The 14747-nt window shown below is 41.7% G+C and overlaps 1 protein-coding gene across 2 annotated transcripts; it reads left to right on the top strand.

Annotated features, from left to right (window-relative positions):
* The first annotated feature begins 1335 nt into the window (after positions 1-1335).
* NEIL2 (nei like DNA glycosylase 2) lies at positions 1336-14345 on the top strand. 2 transcript variants are annotated; one of them, XM_085846966.1, is made up of 6 exons: positions 1336-1579; positions 4583-4725; positions 5329-5663; positions 6001-6200; positions 12442-12611; positions 13417-14345. In XM_085846966.1, the coding sequence occupies exons 2-6, from the start codon at positions 4588-4590 to the stop codon at positions 13567-13569; spliced, it is 996 nt and encodes a 331-aa protein (XP_085703092.1). In that variant the 5' UTR covers positions 1336-1579; positions 4583-4587; the 3' UTR covers positions 13570-14345. The 2 variants fall into 2 exon arrangements, with proteins under 2 accessions (XP_085703092.1, XP_085703093.1); XM_085846967.1 differs by having other exon boundaries at positions 1336-1574.
* Positions 14346-14747: the final 402 nt, after the last annotated feature.

The following is a 14747-nucleotide window of genomic DNA, read 5'->3' on the forward strand; positions in this document are numbered from 1 at the left end:
ATTTTTTTTTCTGCAAATGGGTAAGAGTTGTCGTGCCCCGGGATGTACTCAGCGATATACTAAAGGCTCTGGAGTGCAGTTTTACCGCTTTCCCGCTGAAGTAGACCGACGAAATCTTTGGATATCGGTTCTGAGAAGAGAAAAATGGCAACCTGGCGAACATGACTGGTTGTGTGGCCTTCATTTTGTCTCCGGTATGTAACTAATTTCTGATACGTTATTTCAGTACTTGGTATTAAATAGCTGGTGGTTACAAAATATCGTCTGATTTGTATCATTAAAATGCATTATATCCCTTGTTTTATTGACACAATGAGATAGGCTAGATCGCCTTTCTAACAGCTGTCTAACACGCACAGTTCTGAGTTGTTGTTTCAATACAGAAAGTCACATCGATATGTATAACACATAAAAAACTAGCACTTGGAAATATCCACAGCAGCGTGGCATTACACCGGATGTTTGTCATGGAAAAAATATAATGTATCTGTAAGAAAACTGACGAACGAAGATTTTCTACAAACAGCATTTAGACAAGAGCTTCACTGGAAATTAACTTGTGGCAGCAGTCAGGTTAAAAAAAGTGACGCCGGTTGCTGAACAAAACAAGCAACAACGATAATACAATAATAGTGAAATGAAAGAAAACAGGCTTACCTTTACCTCACGATAATACAGTTCTTGTCAGCTTTCGTCGAGATTATGTCACTAACAAACCCGGCGACATAACATGAGTAAGCGTCCATACTCGTGAAGGCTTTCAGGCTGGCTTGAGTGTAAGGACTCTGCGTTTCAACGAGGTAAACATAGATGTCAGGGAAAACAATTTGAGGCCAAAATTTCCTTTCTGTTGTCCATTTATCCTTTGAAATAATATAAGGATCTTCACTAAGACCACACAGCTTCAGTTTTTCGCAATACCTCTTCGAAATATAATCTAATCCATGGAAATAGCCCAGAAGTTCGCGTGACACGAGCGTGGTCGCCATGATTTTTTTGCCACTCAATATGGAGCCTTACCTTCCGCTGTGACGTCACTCGCTTAGTGCATAGGGTCAATATGGCGGAGCCTTACCTTCCGCTGTGACGTCACTCGCTTAGTGCATAGGGTCAATATGGCGGAGCCTTACCTTCCGCTGTGACGTCACTCGCTTAGTGCATCGGGTCAATTGAACATTTTATGGTCTCTCCCTCTTTCATGTCTCCTTAAACGTGTGACGAATCAGCTCGTTCTGATATAACTGTGTAACATCGTGCCATGTGTATCAGTATGCCCCCACCCCCCCCCCCACAAGTGAACCGATTAATCACAATCACAACCACAACCACAACCACGTCTGACGTGGAGACCGACCACGGAGGAGAACATCATTAAATTAAATGGCTCAAGTATCTTTGTTTATTAAATAACAGAAATATAAAATGTACACGTGGCCTATATCATCCCCTCGGTAATTACGCGAGTTTTAGGACGTGACGTACGTAGGATTTCGACATATCTGAAGAAGAAGATTGAAGAGAACAAAAAAAAGAAGAAGAGGAAGGAGAAAACAGTGCGAAGAAGAAGAAGAGCGGTAAGGTGCGTTGGTGTATTTAAAGAGGTGCGAGGGTAGAGTGTAGGGGGTAGAGTGTAGGGGGTAGAGTGTAGGGGGTAGAGTGTAGAGTGTAGAGTGTAGGGGGTAGAGTGTAGAGTGTAGGGGGTAGAGGATAGAGTGTAGGGGGTAGAGTGTAGGGGGTAGAGGATAGAGTGTAGGGGGTAGAGTGTAGGGGGTAGAGGGTAGAGGGTAGAGGATAGGGTGTAGGGGGTAGAGTGTAGGGGGTATAGGGTAGCCTGTAGAGGGTAGAGTGTAGGGGGTAAAGTGTAGGGGTAGAGGGTAGGGGGTAGAGTGTAGGGGGTAGAGGGTAGAGGGTAGAGTGTAGGGGGTAGAGGGTAGAGGGTAGAGTGTAGACAGACCTGTGTCGTTTGGACGATCCGGATGTTTTGTTCTGTATCGTGTTGATTTGGCTTTTGCAAATCGTTGCGTTGATCGTGCGAGTTCACCCGACTAAACATAATAGGGTAGGGGGTAGAGAGTAGGGTGTAGAGGGTAGAGTGTAGGGGTAGAGGGTAGAGTGTAGAGGGTAGAGTGTAGGGGTAGAGGGTAGAGTGTAGGGTGTAGAGGATAGAGTGTAGGGGTAGAGGGTAGAGTGTAGGGTGTAGAGGATAGAGTGTAGGGGTAGAGGGTAGAGTGTAGGGGTAGAGGGTAGAGTGTAGGGGTAGAGGGTAGAGTGTAGAGGGTAGAGTGTAGGGGTAGAGGGTAGAGTGTAGGGGTAGAGGGTAGAGTGTAGGGGGTAGAGGGTAGAGTGTAGGGGGTAGAGTGTAGGGGGTAGAGGGTAGAGTGTAGACAGACCTGTGTCGTTTGGACGATCCGGATGTTTTGTTCTGTATCGTGTTGATTTGGCTTTTGCAAATCGTTGCGTTGATCGTGCGAGTTCACCCGACTAAACATAATAGGGTAGGGGGTAGAGTGTAGGGGGTAGAGGGTAGAGTGTAGGGGGTAGAGGGTAGAGTGTAGAGGGTAGAGTGTAGGGGTAGAGGGTAGAGTGTAGGGTGTAGAGGATAGAGGGTAGAGTGTAGGGGGTAGAGTGTAGGGGGTAGAGTGTAGCCTGTAGAGTGTAGGGGGTAGAGGGTAGAGTGTAGGGGTAGAGGGTAGAGTGTAGGGGGTAGAGTGTAGGGGTAGAGTGTAGGGGGTAGAGTGTAGGGGGTAGAGTGTAGGGGTAGAGTGTAGGGGTAGAGTGTAGCCTGTAGACTGTAGGGGGTAGACGGTAGAGTGTAGCGGCTAGAGGGTAGAGTGTAGGGGGTAGAGTGTAGGGGGTAGAGGGTAGCCTGTAGAGGGTAGGGGGTAGAGTGTAGGGGGTAGAGGGTAGAGTGTAGACAGACCTGTGTCGTTTGGACGATCCGGATGTTTTGTTCTGTATCGTGTTGATTTGGCTTTTGCAAATCGTTGCGTTGATCGTGCGAGTTCACCCGACTAAACATAATAATTGTAATTATTACCATTTTGATTTTATCACATGAACTTAACGTGTTCAAGTTCAGAGTAAGAACAGCTCTCTGTGTTTTGATGTGTTTGCTTGTTTTACACCGAAATCACAAAAATCACCGAATCTTCACCAAAATCGAATCGGTTCGTCCTCGTCACACAACCACAAATTTAATGTCCACAAAATTTTATCCAAATCCGTCCACAACTTCAGACAAGTCTGTAGACGATGGTTCACGAGCGGTATTTGACGATGTGGATTGTTTCAGAAGTCAAGGATGAGACAATGTGATAATGTTTGACCAAGTTATATAAATGATCAACATGATGGGGTACGGGTGACAGGTTATTAGCTGCAAAATGTCGAAAACCCGATTTCGTTCAACAACTTTCAAAATTTGACCTTTGCATAACCTTTAAAGGTCACCAAACAATGTTGTGGACATTAAAATAAGGAAACAGGGTATGTGCTATAGCTTATTGGAGTTAGTTCGGCGAAGAAGGTCGAAAACCCGTTTCGATTCTCACAACTTTGAAAATTTGACCCTTGTGGCCTTTAAAGGTCAAAGGTCAAGGATTATGACCTTTGGTGCAAAACTTCCTCTGGAACATTCCAGGAACAATATAACGTCATATCGGCTATATGGCATTTCGCACTCCTCGGATAATTATCCATACTTTGATGAAATCAGCGTAAAAACAAACTTGAAGGGGGCGCCATGGGCAAGGTGTTCGAGATAGAGCAAAATGGTTTCAAGACTTTAGGTGGGGAATGACCTCAAGATTATGCATAAAATATATTGTCATCCTCGCTCTCAAAGTTTGGGCGGTCGTATGATTTTTATGTTAAAATTCACAAATTTCTAAGTTTTTGACCTTGTGACCTTGACCTTGGGACGAAAATGAAAAATCGGACAACGACAAGTTTTAGATAATTCATTTTGCTATTCAAATACCGAAGACACATTCCATTCAGTCAATTCCCTCGGAGAAGATAGATTTTTAATCCACGACCCCCTAATAATGGCTTTTTTGGGCGTGCTTCGCCTACAATGGGCGTGGCACGTCCTCATCCAGGAAAACACAACTAAACATTGATATCGAACACATAACCAAGTTTCATCAAGATCAGATCAAAGTCCACGGAGTTATGCTCTGGACAGACAGACACACAGACACACAGACACACAGACAGACAGACACACAGACACACAGACACACAGACACACAGACACACAGACACACAGACACACAGACACACAGACAGACACACAGACACACAGACACACAGACATAACGAATATAGTGGTCACTGGCTGGTGCTCGTGAACCAATATCCTGCACACAAACAGACAGACAAACAGGGGTAAAAACACGACCTTCATCCATTTTCGGTGGTGGAGGTAAAACTACAAAATGTAATTTCGTGGACTACTGTTAGTATCTCGTCGGTGTAACTTTCTGAGCACTCCACAAAATGCACCCCATAATGAAAAGTTAATTTTTTCTCGTTTTTGTTTAGCTCTTGTGAGAAATGATGATCTCTACCTTTCCTTCAGCTGTGATGCCAGAAGGTCCATCTCTACGTCGATGGCAGGAGCTCATTGTGGACTATTGGGGTGAATGGGTGGAGCGGGTTGCCGGTTCCACCAAGCAGATTGCATCCCGTAGCTTAGTCGGCCGCGTGTTACGTTCTTCGCAGGTTTGTGGTGTAACATGCATGATGTTTTGTAAATTTTTTTGGAATGGCTGACAGGATAGCTCAAAGGTGGTGCATTCACCGTTGATTAAATTCCCAACACATCTATAAACTTCCACTCTGGTGCTTTGCAGGTAGGGCTTCGCATCAGTGAGCACGCCGTTTTTTCAGAGGGTCATTAAGTTGACTGCCTCATCTGCTAGCAATTGGTTGATGGACATTGAAGACCCCACAGTTAATTTTGAAAAGATTGTTTGGCCATTTTAGGTGGTACTATGGCCAAGTTCCTAATTCCTTCCCTAACCTAAAACACCCTGCAACAGAGTAGTGATCGGTCACATGTTGATTCTCGGTGACGGAATCGTTCAAGTCGCGACTTGTCATGGTTGCAATACGATGTTCCATTGAGGAGGATGGGCGATTGATTCATACTTTTTTTACATGTGCAAATATATTTTACATGTGCAATATATTACATGTGATGCACATGTGCATGTGCATCTTCTCCAATGTTGGTCATTTTCAAAAATATGTATGTCTGTGTTTTTACAAATATTTGTGTACATTTTATATTCACACAAAATGCATCTCCAATTTTTCATGCAGGTGCATGGTAAACGGCTTTTTATCGAATTTGAAACTCCCAAGGCAACACCACTGTCTGAGGCATCGTCTTCACCGAAGAGCCTTCCTCAAGCAACGAGTGATGGAAGCTTTGAACAAACTGAAGTTGGGAGGATCAGTGACTGTGGAGATGTAGTCGGTGGAGCCACGAGTAGTAGAGAGGGAGAGGAAACGGAATCTGAAATTAATGTGGTCCGACGAGGTGGTTCTCATTGGCTGCAGTTCCACTTTGGAATGTATGGGAGTGTTCGAAGAGATGCACTTGCCCGTGCAACACATGCCAACAAACGGGGAGATTGGAAAGATCCCTCACCGAGGTAATACCTGATTGTGTGCGACCTCATTGTATAGTGTACTCAGACGTTGTCATTTTAAGAAATGTGCACAAATATTATAATTCGTTCAAAGTGGTAATTTGGTTCACCAATTTTTCAGGAATGTCTTTGGAAATCTTAAACATCACTTCCAGCCTTTTCATTTATTTGGAATAACTGTGAAAGTTATCATCCAATCTGTTGCTTTGAGAGGTTTTGTTTATTTTGGTTCTTTAAACTAATATTCTTCATTAATTGGTTTAGTGAGACCTGATTGGTCATAATTGATCCTTAAAATAATATTAAAAGTATTTATTTATTTTATCCCATTCTCACTCAGACTGGTACTGCATTTTGGAGCCTCACAATTTCTCGCCTTTTACAATTGCCGCATAATCTGGCTGCAAGGAGAGCCACATGTTGCCCCGGCCACTGACATTCTGTCGACCGACTTCGACCCACGCAGGGCTGCTACTGTGTTGGCACGTCCAGCTCCTCTTGCGCACACACTGCTAAACCAGAACTGTTTTGCTGGACTCGGTGAGACACTTGCCATGATCTGCCCTTTGTAAATGTGGAGAGTTAAAATTTTTGATGTTTTGTTTTCACAAATTTTCAGCATCACATTTTTCTAAATATTTCCAGGTAAGATTAGTAAAAAAAAAAGTTATGATTGCTAAATATATAGTTAAAGAAACGTTAGCTTTTCTTTGACTGTTGCGTATCTTGTTCATAGGACTGCTTTGACCACCCCACATCAATACTGTCTCAATGAAGGTTCATATAATGGCTGCTAAAGCCATGTTTTATATATATACTAGCAGAGTACCTGCCCCATGAACGATCTTATTTCAAGCATGAAACATGTTCTTCTGACACGTATCTTTATTTGGGCAATGTATAGGCAACCGACAGCTGTGTATAGGCAAAAAAAAAAAAAACCCCGGGTCACGTGCATGAAGCAAAAACATACCCACTGCTCTGTAATTCAAAACAGCTCACTGCTGCATGTCCCCTCCCTGCCCCCCTCCCCCCCAAGACCACTGGCAAAAATAAAACACCCCTATACATTAACTGGAGTCATGTTGATCTGATGTAGCAAGTCTGGATGTAATCGGCCCAGAACTGTAGGAGGAGCAGCACAACAAACAAATGCACATTCACAAACAAATACACATACACAAACAAACACCAGTCTGAGAATCATAGAAAGGATTAATGTTGATTTAATACGTTGCCTTTTTAAGGTTTTGTGTCATGCCATTATTGCAAGACTTTCGGCTTTACACCCCACTTGTTACTCCATTTGTCCATCCATCGTGCACTTTCATTGCTGCTCAAGATCATTTCTCAAGCTGCACATTTCACCCTCTGCACCTTCAGTGATGGTTTGAACCTTAATCATGAACACACTTGCAGGATTGTGACCCACCCTCCCCCACCCCTCTTGTCCCTAAGGGGGCCTGTGAGTATATATCCAATCAACTAAAAACTATAGGAGGGGTTAACAAACTGACCAATTGCACTTTATAGTACATATAGCTGAGCAAAAGTAACTTTTTTTTGCCCCATTATTAATGGGGCAGCCTCTTTCATGTTCCATTATGGATATGCCAGAATTCCAAATGCAGTAACTTGTCCTAATTTGCTCTTTTTAAGGGACTGTCTCCTTCTATGTCCAAATTAGTAGAAAGCTTTAATCATTTGGACTGGACTTCCCTTTCCGGGTTTGCAGCACATGGACGTCGTGATCAGCAGCTGCTGCTTCCAGTTCAGCCAAGCTAAGCTCTCGAGACAAAATTTATTGTGTTTTACTGTTTCATTTTAATTCCTGCTTTGCCGGTCGTGTTTTTCATCAATTTTTATGTCACGAACTGTATCTTGCTGTGCTGAATCGTCCAGTTCATGTTCCGGATAAAGTCGGGCCTACTGGTGATAGTCGGGCCATGTGTGCTTCCCTCCATTTTTAACCTCCACCATCGAAGATCGGAGGTTACTGTTTTCACCCCTTTCTGTTTGTTTGTTTGTTTGTGAACAGTATTATGGAAAAACTCCTTGACGGATTTCGATGAAACTTGGTGGGGGGGATTAGGTATGGTCCAAGGATCATGCCATTAGATTTTGGACTTAGTCCAAAATCCAATATGGCCGCCATGGCGGCCATTTTGAAAAAATATTTTAATTTTTTTTTTTTTGCATTTCTACATGTTTTAAGTGATTTCCAACAAAAAACATGCCAAAATTATAATTGCGGCTGATTTTGGAACTTCAGGTGGATATATCCACGTAAAATCAATTTCTGTCTCAAGGAATCTAGTTATGACGAATGAATTGAGTATGTAAATTTAAAAGTAAAAGGGAAAGTTGCAAACTATAACTCTGTGAGCACTGATGATGTCAAATTGAATGAATAGGATATCAGGTTCACTTGAGTGACCTAGCAGTATTGGCGGCAGAGGTTTTGCACTGTACCGAGTGCTCCCCCTCTAATTTGCCTCATTTTCGCTCCTTTTATCCTCGATATGGTTACTTCTGATCCCTCAGATCAATCCATTTCCCCTCATCGCTCAAAAATACAAATGACATCGCACTCTTCTTCACTCCAAAAAAAAAAACTCCCAAAAAAACGAACAACCAACAACATCAGAGGCGAGGGGGGACTTATCGACCATACTCATTGCTCAGCTACTCATTTTTGGTTCACGAGTCAGGAAGTGACCACTATATTCGTTATGGGTGTGTGTCTGTCTGTCTGTCTGTTGTCTGTCTGTCCCGAGCATAGCTCCGTGGGTTTTGATCCGATCTTGATAAAATTAGGGTGCGAGGTTTGTATCATGATCTAGTTGTGTTTTCCGGAGAACGGGCGTGCTGCGCCCATTATGGGCGGAGCCACGCCCAAAAAACATGTGTTTTTAGGGGGTAGCCGGTTTCAAGTTACCTCTTCTCCAATGGGGTTTGTCGAATCTGGCAGGGGTTTCGGTATTTGGTGAGCCCAATGGTACCTACATAGCCCCACGGAGCTCGATTTTTTTTTTTTTCATTTTCGTCCCAAAGTCAAGGTCACAAGGTCACGAACTTAGAAAATGTCAAAAAATCAATAAATTGGGCATCGAGCTCCTAGGGTTTTCAACTGTTTTGAATGAAAGTTGGTACACAAGTAGTGCTCTTCAAGTACTACAACTTTCATCATTTACTTTTTTCCCGATTCCCGCCAGTTTGCCCATGGCGTCCTCTCGAAGGTCAAAAAATAAAAAAACAGGCGAACCGTGTACATTGCTCGTGAACCATCGCCGTCTCCAGACTTTCTTATCCCTTCTTATTTTTGATACCCATGATACCCTTCTTCATTAACAATCTTCATGAAATATAAATGCTTCTTCTTCATTTAAAATGCATTTTAACCCTTATCTCCTTCAAAAATGCTACACGAGTTCATCTTCACCATGCTCTATTTCTCTTTTTCACAAAGATTATTTTCCAAAACTGTCAGCTAAGCACTTGGTCCACCATCCATACCCCTGCACGTACAGCATCATGTTTTTTCATGCCTTAAAATTATCTTATCTCCAAGTGTGTATCCACTCTCAGGAGAACCAGAAAACAAGTATGTAATTCAATTTAAATAAAATAAACATTGTTAAAGTCATATAAATAAATTAATTCCATTTTACCGCCATTTTCCACTGTCTATTACATCACCTTATCTGACACAAGACATTAGTTAGTCATGCCAGTCATATGTTTACATTATGATGTCCTTAAAAACAGTAAGTTTCCTGTTTGGAATGATTTTTACTTTTATTTGACTGCCAGTCAGGCATACAGAATAAAAAAAAACATTATCTCACTCCTCTCTGTGCATGTCCGTTCGGGATGATTTCTGAGCCAAGGTGTGGTAAAACAAAAGAGTTGTATTCCTCGTCATGTTACCATTTGTAAAACAGTCAATTTAAATTAGTTGTTCTTCGATCATAAACTGATAGACGGACAGACGTGAACTAATCGCTTAGCCCCGCTTTTCGTTTCGCATGCATGTGGTAACTTAAGAGTTCATAGGACACAATACCCCATGCAGTGTTCAAGTATGTATGGGAGGGCCTTGCTTTTCATGGGGGTTATGTTCTTGAAAATCCCTCTGGACCGCAAATCCGCAATGAGTAAACTTAGGAGGTAATCGGGAAAATATGATGAGGGACTTCAACTTTAAAATTTGTCCAAACTGTTCCTTTAATTGACATGTTTGTGCATTGTTTTTGTGCTATTTATTTTCATAAATATAAGGGTTATTAAGAACATAAAATAAAGTTTATTGTCTTGAGTTAAGATCATGAAACTTACCTTTAATAATAATGATAAACTTTAATCAATAAAGCGATGGCGATGTTTATGATGGTGACGATAAAGACGAGTTGATGGAGATGGTGGTTAACCACCTCAAACCCTTCAACAACATCATCATCACGATCATCTCCACCAATTAGGTGAATTTGCCGATGTTAATTAGGTGAATAAATGTGTAAACTAGTTTGCCTACCTGCGGTTATTCGAGTGCATTCCCTGCAATCTGCTCACCTTGCCTCAATAAATTCATCATGGTAGAGCGAATCCGTGAAGGGGAAACCCAAGAACAGCAAGGCCTTCCTGTACTTTAATTTTAATAAAACAATGATTCAAAAAATAGTTTTTAAAAATCTGGAAGTTTATCTCTGCTGAAGCAGTCTTGTACACCAACCACGTTTTTATGCTGTGATAAGACGTTGAGCAGCAATTTAGGAGATGGAGGTTTCATTGATCACCATATGGAACGCATTGTCAGTCGGCATCGTACATAGCCATATCAACGGCCTCTTATCACCCCGATGCACATACCATTCCCTATCATGCTATATATCAATATACTACATGGTTTTTGGAAGTATTATGAAGGCAATTTGTGTTCTACAGTTTTTAGGTATATAATTACATTTTTAAAAGGGTTTAAAGGTATATAAATTAATTAATTGGGTGTTTTACCGCTGTTTTCCCTGGTATCTAACACATCGCATTTGTTATTCGTGCCTGTTGTTTGTGTCCTTTAAAAAGCCCTTAAAAACAGTACGTTTCCTGTTTGAAATTATTTTTTAAATTTTGATTGACTACCAGGCAGGAAGAGTAAAAATATCTCTCTCCTCTCTGCGCATGTGTGATCGGGACAAATTCAGAGCCAAAATATGGTAAAACTGCAAACTTGTCTTCAGATTCATGTTCTGATTTGTGTTCAAAATATAACTTTCAATTTAAATCAGTTGTTCCTCGATCATAAACTGATAGAACAGATGGACATGAACCAATTGCTTAACCCCACTTTTCACTTTGCACGCACGGGGTAAAAAGCTGCAAAAACTGATCTCCTTAACTACAGACCTGTCAGCTTACTTCCAGTAATTAATCAGTCAGGTCATGGAATTCATAATCGTAGTTCATATGAAATCCTTCCTTTTCTCAAACAGCCTCATCTCAGATCATCAATTTGGTTTCAGACCAGGTCACTCCACCTTGGACATGCTGCTTCTACTCACCCAACAATGGATGGAGACCCTCAATGTCAGACGTGAGATCAGAGCCATCTCGCTGGACATATCTCGAGCTTTCGATAGTCTGGCAACCTGCCTTGCTCTCCAAAACTGTCTACCTATAGAATCTAAGGCCAACTCCACACGTGGTATACTGGCTTTCTCTACTCTCATAGCCAATGTTTGGCTCTCAACGGAATCCTTTCAACTCCTCTCCCTGTCAAGGCCATCATGCCCCAAGGCCATGTTCTGGGTCTAGTCCGACTCCTGGTTTTCATAAATTATCTCTCTGACTCTCAGGGAAATCCCCTTTATCTCTTTTCTGATGACTCAACCCTCTGCTGTGACATCCCTCATACTTCAGACCGGCAGGTTGCAGCCTCTTCCCTCTCTTGACAAAATCACAAGCTGGTATGTCTTTACTTGGAATATGACTTTTAATCCTAATAAATCTCACACATTCACTATCCGTCTCGGAAAGGGCCATCTGACAACCCTCTGCTACCCCCCCCCCAATCCCATATACTTTCTTTTAAATCCTCTTGAGGATTTGAGTGAAGTATGAGTGACTTCTCAAACTTCTGGATCTCACTATCAGACATGATATTTAAAAGTTGGCCTCCAAAGCAAGTTGCTGACTGGGCATCCTTCGTCGTACAAAGTTGGAAACCAAGACCTTCAATGTTATTGGAATCTCCTACATGAAGCTGAGTCCATAGGATTATCACTTTGCCATCGTAGACAGGTTGGTCATCTCTTTGTCTTTCTACTGCCTCCTTTATGGCATTGCAGCCTCTGCTCTTTCCATTCTTTGTCCGGGCACCAGGTTTCTGCAGAGCGCTCATGGTCCACCTTCAACCCCCTTCTGGCAAAACTACCAAAATCCAGGTTCACTGCTTACGAACAAAAATCGTGCCTTGTTTGCACTTCCAAAAACCTTTAGTTTCGCAGTTCATGGACAAAACAGTACGTCATTTTACCCCATCTCGACCATTCAAATTTTCCACTCACACTGTCAGCATTGTGAAATATGAAGATTCAGACAAATGGTGGCTCATCCTATAAAATATAGATTGTGCTCGGAAATGCAAAGTAAGAGTCGAAAAGACTCGTCCCATGTCCTTTTTCTCAAGATGACGTGGGGTAAGGTGTTCTATGAACTCTCTCGCTGTCTTATTTTCCCTTTAAGCTTTTAATAATGCATTCCATTTCTGTGTTCCTTGATCCAGGAAACATCATTAAGAATGAAGCTTTGTTTGCGGCAAAAGTGAACCCGCTGTCCTTTGGGTCAGCATTGCCTCAAAGTCATGTCCTCTCTCTGGTGCAAGAGGTTCTCAGAATTGCACAAACATGGAAAGATGGAATGGATGCTGGAACAGGCTTTCAAGGTTTCTACCAGGTGAAATGTTTGGAGCAGTAACGTACTTTGTTTCTTCGTTAATATTGGTTTCCACTTGATCAACATAAATAATCGCTGCATTGAGTCGGAATGCAGTATCAATTCACTGTGTAGCACGTAGTCATCCGTCCATATTGTTGTGGTTTGAAGGCAAAGCCATCCTGAATTTCTTCTACTTTTTTTTTTTTCAAGAATGTTTGCAACATAAAGAACTGAAGTTTAAGTAAATTGTTTTAGCCCATACCTTTGCTCTTACAAATAACCTGCAAGTCTTGCATTGGTTTTGAGAATGCCCTTTATCATGTTTAGTTGTTCTAAGTTGTAGAATTTGGTATTCTTGTTGATTTGTGTGCTAGTGTATTCCTGTGTAAATTCCAAATTATGTGCTAGTAAGTTAAGGTGCATGTGCGTGTGCATGCGCGTGCTTTCTGTTGGTGTGTGTGTATGCTTTCTTCTTGTACTCCATCTCTCCTTTCTTTTTCTTAATTTACAAAAAGTTTTTGTAAGGTTCACCTGGATAGGTTTGAGGATAGAGGAGTAGCAGCCAAAACCCAAATCCTATCAGAGTTCCTCCTGATGACTCCATCTTTGTCTTTTTGGGTTCCTCTTGATACTCCAATGCTATATTTGATCAGTTATTTGATTATTGACTCAAAGCAGTCAGACTGCAGCAGACATTGAAAGTATGTACAAATGTCTGAACGAGAGTATGGGGAGTGGAGGGGGGAACAAGGGCGATTAAAAAGAGCCATTTATTTATCGCCTTGCACTTTGATCCTCACACCTGCATCCCTTTTGTTTTCAGGTCTATAAGAGGTCCCACTGCCCTTTGGGACACCAACTACTCCGTGAAGATCTAGGACCTCCACATGGCCTGCAGAGGCCTACCTGGTGGTGCCCTGAGTGCCAGCCCCTAGTGTCAAAACAGGCCAGCTTGTCACAAGAAGAGGAGGTTTAGTCGAGCTCTCCTACCTCAAACTCCACATCTAATTGTCCAAATCCTTTCAATGGCCAAGAAGTGTAAAAGGTGTGGAGCTCTGTTGTTTCCATTATAACCAACCATAAATCATTTGAATCCAGTCTTGCTCTCTTCCAGAGCACATTAATGGCTCGGATTATTGAATAGTGTAAAAAATTTTTGTGTTAAGCTTAAAAAAAAACTTTTGTTTGTTATTGTTGTTTTTGGATTAAAATTACTGTGAACATGGTTTGAGTGTTGAAATATTTGGTTGATTGTGAACTTCTTTCATTTTCCTTGTATTGATTGTCTTCCATACAATGTTGACAATGGTGAGAAATTGTGTCATGGCTTCCCCATTTATTGGTGATTTATAATGGGGTAAATGTGAACTTGATCATTGAGTAATCATCCATCACTTTAGATTTCGGAAAGGTGTATATGTAAGACTTGTGTTGTAAAGTTAGGAGAATTATAAGTTTTTATTATCTTGCCAAAACGAAGTTTTTGCAAGATATGTTAGTCAGCTTGTATGTTTTTTTGTTTGTCTGTAATCATGTATAAAAAATTCTGCAGAGCACAGTTATCATTGGAAATTTTTGTAACTTCGCATATCAGAGGCCTATAGAGGTCCCTTTCAGTGCATAAAATTTTGAAGGTCAAGGTCAAAGGTCAAGGTCACTTTGTCGCAAATCAGGGGAGTCGACGAAACCCTTATTTTTTGAGTAATTTTGATCGGATCGTCTTCAAACTTCATGGGAATATAGTTCATGGTCTGGCCCTCAGCTGATTAATTTTTGGTGGCGATTGGCCTTGACCTTCATGGTTAGCGCCGAAGGTCAAACATATTTGACCCCAAGGTCAAATTTTCAAGTTTTAGGAACCATATCGTGTAGTACATCAAATTGAACACCTTGATGAGTGCTTTCTAGATATGTCAAGCTTGAGACATTATGACGTCATTTGGTGACGTTATGAGGCAAACGCATATTTTTCATGGTTACTCTGTAGAACGATTCTCATAGGCAGATATTCTCTTGTAGGCAGATATTCCTCAAGGAGTCGCTCCTGGTGGATAGCAGCTCTGTTCACCTCAGTGTGACCTTAAAGAAGTCACACGTGGTCACCTTTTGGCAAGATACGGGTCACCCTGCTGGTGACATTGGTTTATTAATTTT

The sequence above is a fragment of the Eptatretus burgeri genome, chromosome 11 (assembly GCF_056783735.1).
Source record: "Eptatretus burgeri isolate ZD-2024b chromosome 11, Ebu_testis_v1, whole genome shotgun sequence".
Taxonomy (NCBI): Eukaryota; Metazoa; Chordata; class Myxini; order Myxiniformes; family Myxinidae; genus Eptatretus; species Eptatretus burgeri.